General features: G+C 37.7%; 1 protein-coding gene across 1 annotated transcript; it reads left to right on the top strand.

Annotated features, from left to right (window-relative positions):
* The first annotated feature begins 150 nt into the window (after positions 1-150).
* ZCCHC4 (zinc finger CCHC-type containing 4) lies at positions 151-11,950 on the top strand. The gene is made up of 13 exons (XM_037390571.1): positions 151-287; positions 603-724; positions 2,064-2,146; positions 2,777-3,052; positions 3,560-3,640; positions 3,935-4,007; positions 5,590-5,740; positions 6,251-6,351; positions 7,743-7,864; positions 8,470-8,545; positions 9,051-9,102; positions 9,838-9,982; positions 11,653-11,950. Exons 1-13 carry the CDS (start codon positions 176-178, stop codon positions 11,777-11,779), a joined length of 1,521 nt encoding a protein of 506 aa, XP_037246468.1. The 5' UTR covers positions 151-175; the 3' UTR covers positions 11,780-11,950.
* Positions 11,951-12,050: the final 100 nt, after the last annotated feature.

A 12,050-nucleotide genomic window follows, 5' to 3' on the forward strand; every position in this document is an offset into this window, starting at 1 on the left:
GGAGAAAATAAATGTCACTGCGTAAAACTGCGCGTTTTGGGCTCGGGCTCGGCGCTGCAGGGAGCGGGCCCTGGCGCTAATGCCCGTTTTACCGCGCGGAGGTGGGGCGGGGGCGCCGGCTGCGCCGCTGCCGCCGTGCTCCGGTGGCGGGGGCTGCTGGGAGGGAGGCGGAAAGATGGCGGCTGGCGGCGCGGCGGGGCCTGCGGCCGTGTGCGGCCCGGAGCGGCCGGGGGCCGGTGGGCTGGCGCTGCTGGGGCTGGCGCCCAGCGCTCCCAGCTGCCCGCACGGTGAGTGGGGCGGGGTGGCGCTGCGGGGCCCTGGCGACGGTGGCCGCCCTTCCCGGCGGTGGGGCGGAGGGCACGTCCCCGAGCGCCTCTGTCGCTCGCCTCCAGCTGCGCCCCTGGTTCCCCTGCCAGTGGTTGGGTTTTAATGCGGCCTTTGTGTCGGAAAATCTAAAAATTATTTTCTGCCAAGTTATTCCACGCCCTTTAACGCAACGCTTTGTTAATGCTTGGTTCTGGGAGCCTGGCGCCAGCAGTGGAGGCGTGAAAACATCTGCTGGTGCCCTGCGTGTCATCCCGTAACTGAGATTTGTCCTTCAGGGCCCGCTCTGCTGTTCGTGAAGACCGGCCAAGGAGGAGGAGGAGGTGGGAGGAGATTTTATGCTTGTTCGGCTTGTAGGGATAGAAAAGATTGTAACTTTTTCCAGTGGGAAGATGAGAAGGTAAGTGAGCGCTGCTTAAGACTATGGTAAATATTCGGGGGTTTTTTCCCTTCTATTTAAAACTAGGGAAAAAAGTAGTACGTTTTGTTCTGGAAATTTGTGGCAATTGCTGTTTTGTAAACTTTGTCTAATGGTTTGTGTTTAGTGGAGCACTTATGTCAAGATAATACGTTTCAAGTATAACCGTTAAGGAGGGCAGCGTACGTTTTGAGCAGAGCTGGCATTTGTTACTGTATTGCCAAAAGGCTTCAGTATTCAAGGTATGAAGTTTGCTAATCCTGTGCTATGTTGAACAAAATAGGATAGTTCCAGTCCCAAGATGGCTTCATCTTCGTGATTAATACAGAGAAAATCTGGTGGATACAGGCAGGCAGTGGGATATACAAAATAGTGAGAGGGTGGGCACCAGCGCGATACTCGATAGTCTTAGAATATCTGTAGCAGTTTCTTTTTGTCTAAGAACTTTGGTCAGATAATTGTAGGGTAGAAAAATTGGGATGGATGTGTATTCACAGTGAGATTCCCATGGCTTTTGTCCACTACATTTTGTGTTCCTTTCTCGGTTTCCTATAAAAATGTCCAGTGTTGTGGTCGTTATCCTCAGCAGGTTGGCAGGCTGGAGGTGAATCGGGTTCGTAAGCAGTTCATTGCTGTGCTGGTTGCTACTGAAAAGTTGTATAAAGAGAAGATTAGGTGGTTGATCACTTGGTTGTGTAGATGTAAATGACATTCCTAGTGAAATTTCGTTTTGAATGCCACTTGTATCAGGTGTCTTTTGTTCTGTTGTACTTCACTGTCTTCCCCCTGTAAAGAAATCAGTTCCCTAAGTTTTGCACTCGTCTTGGAACTCTGTTAAACCATAAGTATGTTTTGTGGGAGCAAAGTAGGAGACTCAGAGAAGGACTGTTGTGCTTTTAAAATAAAAACACACAAAAGACTTGGCAACATTTCTGCTGTTACAAGTTGTTCAGGGTCAGATCACATATGGTTCTTCAGAGGGAATGCAACTGCTGGCATGTGTGAATAATGGAAAGTGTACCTCTTTCTGTCTTCATCGTGATCACGTAAGTTTTTCTCCGAGTATTACATGTGGTAGAAGAATGAAATGCTTATATTTATTTTTTCACAGTTTAAATTCATGAGACTTGTGTTGTTTTGCAGCATGCCTCTGCTGCAGTCGTTCTTGTTCTTCTGAAACAACAATCTAAGGAATGTGAATGCAGAGTAACTAAAGAATGAGACCTTTGATGCACCCTTTCTGTTTAATATTGAGATTTAACGTACAATATAGAGTAATATCTACTCATTTTGTAACTTTTTATATATATAAATTTTACAGGTGTCAGAAACGAGGCTTGCAGCACGTGAAGAATATAATAGAAATCATCAGCCTCCTTTTACACACAGACAAAATGTGGAAAGGTATTGTTATGTATATTTTCTTCAGTAAAAATCAAGTAATACAAGTTTAAGTATACTGAATGTAGAGATAATATTTCAGGGTTCATTAAAATATGAAAAGAAGCCAGAGGGATTTAGAAAAACTGGCTGACTGCAATGGGAAAATTGCATGAAACATCTGATTAAAGCATGGTATTTTCAGCCCAGGAACTGTATGGGTTTTTTTAATGTATAGTTCTTCTTACGTTAGTGCTCATAATGTGCCAACAACAGGTCAGTAGCAGTTTTGGTTCAAAAAATTATTCCTGACTTCACTGTGCGAAAGTAACAGTGTTAACATTGTGGAAAGAAGCAAAGGTAATACAGTAACAAATAATGTCCCAGTTTTGTATATAAACGTACAGGACTGCTTGCTGGTAGTTGATATGGAGTCTTCACTCTGTAATCTAGTTATTTTATGGGGACTGTCAATATATTTGGCCAGTATATTACTTCATTTGCATGTAGATAGTGGAGTTTTGCAAAAGCAGCTTAAGCTGCATGGTCTGTTTAAAAGTCTCAACTCTTTTGAAACCCCCTTTATACCTCCCCTTCATGTCTTTTATAGAGGCTTTTTCAAAATTAGTTCCCTGTTGTCTTTTGGTTTTACAGGTACAAGAGTTTTGTTCTGTTGCCATTGTCAGAGAGGAGGTTTTGCCAGGAATGCCAGCAATTGCTATTGCCAGCTGAATGGGAAAAACACTCCAATCACCAGTTCCTGTGTGATATCTCCACTGCCCAGTTAAAAAGTCCCAGTCAACTTCTGTATCCGCTGGAGAATAAAAAAACAAATGCGCAGTATTTATTTACAGACAGAAGTTGCCAGTTCCTACTGGATCTTATTATTGATTTAGGGTTCAGACGAGTGCTCTCTGTTGGAACACCCAGGTACGTCAGAGGGAATTGTTACACTTCCAACTAATATTTCGCTCTCAAAACTGTGCAGCTGACTAATACTTAAATAATCAAGGCTTCTCCCATAATAAGAGGTTCACTATGCTTGTTTTCTGGGATTATCCAGGCATCTAAGTGGGGTCTTGTTTTGAGCTTATAAGATACAGGAGAGGACTGTAGGTGCCCTGCAAATAACAGACACACGCTCATGCTCCCCCTCCTCTCTTGCCCCCTCCTTCCCTCCTCTGCTTTGGTTTTTACTCTCTCCTCTGCTTTGTTCATAGTGATCCAGTAGGCTCCACTGACTTTTCATCTGTTAAGACTAACATATTTTTCTAACTTTGAATATTAGCCAAATGCAATCATCCAAATTCAGATTACTCCATTTTCTCTGTCTGTTTGGTTTTAGGTTTAGTAAAGTACCAGGCATTCTTGTCTTGCGAGACAATTTCTGAAGCCAATGATTATGTGTTAAATTTCTTTGCTCCAATTATACTTCAGGCTTCATGAAATGATCCAGTCAAAAGCATCACAAGAAGAAGATTTCAGGGTTAGAAGCCTTCTGCTAGATATTGATTTCAGGTAGGTTTTGACAAACGTTTATCTGTCTGAAGAGTATGTACATAGGTTTGTGTTCTTACTGCTTTAAAAGCTAAATTGGTGGTTGTTTTCCCTTTTCCTGTCTCTGTGTCTGTGTTCCTGCACACATACACAAATGTGTGTATTGTACTTACTTCCCAGTATTGGTGTGTTTCGCCAGTAATCAGAACCCAAAGGTGGTCTTTTTCTTAAAGCCTTGTTTTTACTGTAAATGCTCCTTAGGGCAGGCAAGAAGTAATTTATATTTTTCTACTACTATTAAAACTTATTTTACAGGTATTCACAGTTTTACACAGAGGATGAATTCTGCCACTACAACATGTTTAATCATTATTTTTTTGGTGGAGAGGTAAGGCCAAGTATTTCTTGAGTGCTTTATAAAGAAATACATGTTGTTGATGCAGAATTTTGTAAGATAGTCATGTCTGGTCTACTAGAAAGCAACTGTCATGAGGTAAAAATGGTCATTAGTACTGGAAATCAACAGTGCCTTTTCAGTAATTCCCACTTGGTTAAAAAAAATGTTGCCTATTAAATTTATGATAATAACTAATGTTACTTATACACCTTAACTGCTGCTTTTTTTAAAATGACAGTTTGGTGTGAGTTGTTGCTGTATATAAATATACATTAGCCCTGTTCTTGTGTTGCTACAACAGAATTAATTGTTTTATTCCCAGCCTTAACAAGCCCAATGGATGCCCTGGGACTTGTTCACTGGTGCTTGAGGTGGGAGGGAAGAGGAGGGTTTTCCGCTTTATTCCAGGCAAGCAAGGTTGAAAGGTTAACCTTATTGTCATAAAATGAGGTTGAATTAGTGTAAAGGTTAAAGAAAATGCTGAATTTCTTGTTTCTTTTTAAATACCACATTAAGTGCTTGATTTTGAGTTCATTAGGAAACCTGCAGCTGTAGTAGGACATTTATTGTAGCTTTGTAGAATCAGTGTAATTCTATTCCAAACATACATTTCAAACATTTATCCCAGTAGTATACTCACTCCGCCTTTGCTCTTTCTCTGCCATTATTAGCAAGCCACCACTGAGTTGCATAAACATGTTTATTGCAATACCTTTCACACTATGTAGATAATTTTCATATTTTTTCCATTCTAAAGCCTAATTTTGATGGGAATCATGAAAATAAAAAGAACCGTCTAGAATGAAATGGGAAGCTGGTCTGAAAGTCTTACGTTTGAATTGTTTTTAATCCATTACTGTACTCAAATTTTGTATTTTTCACTTAAAACAAGACTGTTCATCTGCATTATAAACACTGTAGTGTTTTTTTCAAGGTGTGACACCTGTAATGACACTGTATTGCTGTATATTCAAGGACTGAATCGCAGCACTTTTGAATGCATATTAGTATTAAAAATCTGGTTTTGGAAAGTTAATAGATGAGATAACACTGCAAGATGGTAGTAAATACATAGCTTTTTACATTTCCTTCAATAGTAGGGTTCATGGTGGATTGCTAAAATTTGAACACTGTATTTTTATAACCAGTATGGATTGAGTCAGTTTTCAGTGGACTGAATTTTTTCCCATTACTTTGATGATGCTTTACAGAGTAAAACTGAAGGGCATAAATAAAATGTATTTTGAGCCTGAACTTTGCTTTCTTGCTGTGAATAACATCTTTTTTTCCAAGTTAAACTTAGTACCTTTAGGAAGAAGGCTGTCTTAGGAAGCTTGTACTGCATCTGGCCTTGATATATTATCTCTGTCTAACTGAAGAAGGCACTTGTTCTCAGTGCTCCAAATCTGGTTGTTTTTTTAAATGCTACACAAGAGGAAATTCACCTCCACAAGAGAAAACAGCTTCCATCTTCAAAGTTGAAACTAGTAAAATAATAATTTTTTGCCAAAGACAATATTTTACTAGTTCTTTAATCTGTATTTCTGGAAATTTAACTTCTTGTTTCTTACAGGCTGCATGTGAGACTTGTAGGAAATTCTTGTATCAAGACAAGGGTGAAAGAGTCATTATGGTAACTGATCCCCCATTTGGAGGTTTAGTGGAAGCACTGGCTTCTAGTTTTAAAAAACTGATGGCGATGTGGAAGGAGACAGAAAAAGAAGGTATGTATTACAGTCAGATAGGTGGGCTGAGCTGTAACATCACTGTAAGGAAAAGTACCTGTTTAAAAGTTTGTGATTCATGCTATCCGGGTGAATGTAAACACTGTCATAATTTCTGAAGATCAACTACCATATGTCTAATTTACTTTCCTGATACTTTTAGTTTAATGATATCTAGTTCTCTATGTCTCTCTTAAAAACTTTTACAAAACTCTTAAAAATCTACTTTGCAATTAAAATGGACTTTAATGGTAGAGAAGAATAAGCTATCAAACCAGGCCTGTTTCTAAGCAGCCTAGGTGGGTGACAAGAGTTGTTGGTTAAGTAGAGCTTACAGCTCTGCGTATATAAAAAAAGCCAAAACTTTCTGTTGCCTAACGGAATTGGTTCGTAGGCCCAGCATGACATACATACACGTTTATGTATTAAGAATGTTTACTGTAATTTTTTTCATGCTTCATGTACACTAAAGAAAAACAAGGTACTACATCTAAGTCTTTTCATCACTAGGTCATAAAAACCAAGAGATGCCCATGTTCTGGATTTTTCCATACTTCTTTGAGTCTCGTATTCTTGAGTTTTTTCCATCCTTCAATATGATGGATTACCAGGTACAAATGAACCCAGTGCATCTGCTAAATTTCAGTTATGTGCAGTGTGAACAGGAATATGAATGAAAGCTGATATAAAGGTAGCACTTGTCTGTAAATGGGTCACCTTCTTGAACTTCCGTTTTAACTGTGTTGGAGGTACTGCAAACCCTCTGATGTCATGTGAAGCCTAGATTCTGTATTTGACTGATCCACACACAGAGTTAAGATATTTGTTTATTACACATCTGTGTGGAGATGGGTGCTTAGGTGGTAAACCACAAAGTTAGCATACCTCTTAACGCGACATATAACAGTTTATACAATTCCTTACAATTGCTTACAATTACATTTAGTCACACTTAATTCTTATTGGTCTTGGGAGCCTTGCCTCCATTTAAAGGTGCAGTATTCTTTTCACACACTGTGGGGAGTGGGCTTTGTTAGTACGGGGCTTTCTTTGCTGGAAGGTGGATCTTTTACATGTTAATTAAGATAGTTCACACATAGGTCAAGTAATTTTGTGTTTGGTCTCATTAACTATTTGGTTCTCCATGAGCTTACCTTCTTATTTCTTAGCTTGAGGTATTTATGGTGTCTATTCCTTCTCCAAGGCCATGTCTTGTTAACTATTTGTAAGGATTAACTAATGTACTCTGTTTTTCAAATTCTTGTTTTTCGTTATAGATATTTACATGTTCCTTTTTAAAGTGACTAATTCTTATATCAACACCTTTGATGACTTTGTAACACTCCTACAGTTTATTATGTATTTTTAATTCACCTGTCGTCTGTCCATTAACTCATCTTTTCTGCTAGGTTTTCAGTGTGACAAAATTTACATTAATTTTGACAGGTGCATACTTGCAGAATGGAAATTTGTGGAAGAAAATTGAAAAGTCCTGCTAGGCTAGAGTCTGCATTTGTTGTGCTAGTGTTCAGAGATGAGAGTTTTTTTGACAAGTCTCTGAAGGCAGTGCTGGAAAAACCAGTGCTGACTGGATTTGCAGCTTTATAATTATTTTGAGATATGTTAAGATGCATGTCAACTTTTGTACTTCCAGATAGACCAAATGGTATAGTGCTGTTTTTTTTAATGGGTTGCTGTTTTATGGAACAACTGCAATGTTATCTTAGGTATCCCATGCAAAAAAGCAAAAATGGATAAGTAAAATAGGATTATTGTAGTATCAGGAACTTAGTTTTTTGAGTCTAGCCTGATACTGTGGTTGCACAAATTTAAAAATAAATGAGACAAAATACTAGCTGTAGAATTTGGAATCTAATTTGAGGTTAGAGTCTTCTATATAAAAATGAAATTTTCGTAAGGCACATATAATAAATATGTAAGTAGTGCTGCCTCTGCTTAGCATTCTGTTTAAGACTCTTTTTCTATGGTTCTGTTCTTCTAGGTAGACTATGATAATCATGCACTTTATAAACATGGTAAGACAGGTCGTAGGCAGTCCCCTGTCAGGATCTTCACGAACCTCACCCCAAGTATGATTGTACTTCCTGTAGAAGAGGGTTATAGGTAAGATGTGTTAACACTTAAATCACTGGGAGAGTGTGTTCTTCTTAGGGCATAAAGTCTCTAAAGGACTTTGGGGTGGTGCTGTTTGGTATTGTCATACCTAACTTTTGGATGCCGGGCTCAAGACCGCATTTCTTTGTCTCATTCTAAGGTTGTGTGTCCTATAAACAATGTGTAGGAGAACCGGGCAGCTAAAAAGAAATTTACGTTTTCCAGTGTGGAACGATGACATTCCTCAGCTTGTCTGTAGGAAATACTGTGTGTATGTCTATGAGATAGATTTATAGCTGTGCCTGATAGTCAGCTTGGTTGACACAATAGTTAATAGAATGAACACTAACAGAAGCATCAAGGACAAAGGAATAGATTTGGTTGATTTACTGCTGATAGTGTTGCTAATTTGAATTCAGGCACCTGAATTTATTCAAATGTACTGTGTCTAAATGATTATGAGGCTCTGGGCCTAAGTGGTGATTTTATACATCAAAACCATCATCTTTAATTTAGCAAATGCTTATGTTTATTGTTGAGCTTGTATAAAATTAATTTGTATCGCTTTGTGAACAAATAGTGAATGAATACATTTATTTATTTATTTTTCCTAGGTTTTGCGCTGTATGTCAGCGGTATGTTAGTTCTGGTAACCAGCACTGTGAGATATGCAATTCGTGTACGTCAAAAGTAAGTATTTTGACTTCTGTCTGGATAGCACTTTTAGCAGTAGTCAGATAATAATTTCTGTAATATTTGATCTGGTAAAAACCTGCTCTGATACTGATTTCCCTGGGAAACCCTGAACAGTTCACTTTCATAGACTTACTAACTTCATAGGACATCACTCATAACCCAGTGGGAATTAATTTCTCTTTCCCTGATTCCTTTGTGTTGGAAAGACGTCAGGAAGAGTTTGCTATATACCACTTATACCTTTATTCATCAAGGATCTGTTGACATGTACGTTTCTTCTTAGTTCTGGAAGTTGTAGAACTTGCTAATTTCAAAATGTAGCCATTTTGCTGCAGTTGTCACAGATGCTCAGGACTGTTGTTTCTAAGTTACTGTGCTTCGTACAGAGGACCTGTTTCTGTAAATAATGGGGACCATACATTGGTAGTTCAGTTTTAAGATGGAATGTTGTGGGGATTTTTTTAAACAAACACACGAAACATTTATTCATCTTTTGTAGGATGGTAGACGATGGAAACATTGTGTGCTTTGCAAAAAATGTGTAAAACCCTGTAAGTATAGAAAAAAAAAATTCTAAGTAAAAGTATGCTTCTATAGTCCAAAGAAACAGAGATTACAAACCAGAATAGAAAAATATTTTGTGAAAGATACAAAATGTAATCATTCAGAAAACAAAGAGTAAAGGAAAAATCTCAATTTCTCACAAGTTGCCACTGAGTAACTTAGGTTTATTTGCACTGTGTGGAAATGCGATAAATCTGTGTCAAGGCATACTAAATCCCATTTATATTTGTTATGGGAAAACTTAAATATTTTGATTTGTCATATAAGCATTTCCTGATTTTGTAAACTTTTTCATTAGAATTTCATAAACAAATAGGCGATTACTAAAATTTTTGAAAGAGCATGATTAAATTATGTTTCATACACAAATGTATTTATAGCTGTGTTTAAATAGCTGAAGCAATCTTTTTTTGTTGCTGGTACAGAAATAGCAATTTGGAAGTCCGTTTTAATATCTAGACTATTTTTTTTGTGATTGCATACAGTATAATAGTTCTAATGGCAAAATAGTTCAGTTACACTGGAATAGTTACACAGTATATCTAATGAAGTACCTGGATACCTTATGAAATGCAGTAAGGGACCAGAATCTGACTACATCCATCTCTATAAAACTAGCACAAAATTAAAAACCTGGTAATGCAGCCTATATTTAAAGCTTAGTTTCAGAATGATGATTCTAAACCTTTTCAAGATCATGAATCATGTTACTTATTTTGCAGCTTGGTTTCACTGTAACAATTGCAACTGCTGCACTCTTCAAAACCATGCTTGTGAGAAGACAGATGCTGGCTGTTTTGTTTGTGGCAAGGCAGGCCACAAACGCAGCTCCTGTCCCAGTCTCTCCCGCACCAGAACAGCTTGCCAGTAAGTGTGCTATTTCATTAATATAATTAAAGGTAGCATTCAGGTGAGATTAGTTTTTATTTCATGGAAATGATTTGGAAAGAGATATTTTTGGCTTTGGGTGCTGATGTCAACTTTCACTATTGCCCACTTGGTTTATTGCTGGGTAGTCTACACTGAAGGGAGGACGTGATAAAAAATGGGCAGGTCACTTGCTGTGGCTCCCAGTCCCTGAATGTGGCTTTTCTTTCAAAAACTGATTTATGTGGATCCCAAACTTGGTGAATGATGCATGGGATAGCTCTGTCGAGAAGATTCAAAATTAAAGTAATGAAACACTTTGACCCCCTTTGGATTCCTCACGAAAGGGCAGAGAAAAGTTACTACACTGTTTGTATTGCTTCCTGTCTCTTTTGCTTTGTTGTGGTATCTTTTTCTTTTTTTTTTTTCTTCTGGTATTTCAGGTTCTCTGTAGTATGGTCTGAATCTCTGCCATGTAAGATCTATGTTAATGAGGGTCACATTAAGTACTTTTATTCTGCTATGATTGTGCTTCTGTAACATACACAAGCATGTACCTGTATGTATCAAAACCAAAAAAAAATGTGTGTTTTCACACATTTCAGGTGTGAATTAACTGAAAAGAAGAAAGGGGATTTGCTAAGAGATGATCTAGCAGTTGCCTCAGTCTTTCCAGTTCAGGGTAGTCGGCCTGCACTTTTGTAGTAACTTCCTCTCCAGAGTGCATGGGTTTGTTTGTGAACTTGAACTTGTTTGTTTGTGAGCCTGTGAAACCTGAATGGCTGTAGCAGTGGAAATCCAAATCTTCCCTCCCAAAAGATGTACCTCTGTTGCATAGTGAGATTCAGATAGTTAACCTCTTGGATCAGTACCAAGAGGTTGACCAGATGCCTGCTGGATGGTGGAGTACTACAGGTATATTCTTTGTGTCCTGCTGTGACATTAATCTGAGTTTTGGTTATAGAGTATTAGAGATAAAAGGTAGCATTATTTTGGTTTACATATCTCTTAAAAATTCCCTCCCTTAATATTTTTTTCTTTGCTTACAAAAGTAAAAAGAATACTAACAGAAATTACGAAACCTCATCTGTTTGTTCTGTCAAGTAAGATACTCTGTCCATTGTACTGGAATGGTTTAGTCCTTTCGGCACATCGGTTACTTCTTCTGCTTATTTATTGCAGAAGATAACTTAGGTTTCTTTTTCTAATAAAAACACCAATGTTTTGTGTTTTGAAGTACATCCTTTGTCAGAGACAGAAAACAATTAACTTGCTAGTTATATTTAGGTCCTGTGTTATTTGCGGGAGTCTTCATGATGTTGTTAAACATAATTTCTTCTAAGTCTTTCTGTTAGTGTATATTCATATGTTATATATTGAGCATGAAAGTATGTGCTTTTTTTGTACTCGATGAGCGGCATTTCTTAAAGTTTCTATATCTGTTTAAATGCTGAATATGTACATAAATGAAAAATAATGGTAGTAAAGTGGGCAGACAATTTTAGGAAGATTAGATGTCATAACATTGTAAGATGGAATGTTCCTTGCACTTTTTGTGATAGTACTTCTGAGTTCATATACTTACATGACAGATTATTTAAAATACCAGCAAATGTAGAAGTATGTTCTCCATTTTATTCTAATTAGTAAGTTCTTTCTTTGCTTTACAGAGCTGATGAAAAGCAAAGGCAGAAAACTGTAAAGAGGGTGAAGATGGGCATCTGTAAAAGATCAGCTATGAAGCGTGCCATATTCTCCAGGAAGAAATTAAAGAATAATAAGAAAAAAAAGATGTGACTTTGGTTGCTGATACATAATTACTAATTTTTTTATGGCCAGCCTTTGATTCCATTTTCTAAAAATGTTAATATTAACATCCAAAATAAAAATGGGTTAAGTGGCAACTCTTTTATCATACATCAGCACTCGCACAAAAAAAACATACTAAGTAAACTACACACTTACAATATATTTGTATAATGTAATGATTTTGTGTGTTCAGGATAAGCTATTTGTCTGATGTAGTGGGAGCCTCAAGTTTAGGGGTAAGTACTGTCGAGAGGCGGGG

This window comes from Falco rusticolus, chromosome 1 (genome assembly GCF_015220075.1).
Source record: "Falco rusticolus isolate bFalRus1 chromosome 1, bFalRus1.pri, whole genome shotgun sequence".
In the NCBI taxonomy this organism is placed as follows: Eukaryota; Metazoa; Chordata; class Aves; order Falconiformes; family Falconidae; genus Falco; species Falco rusticolus.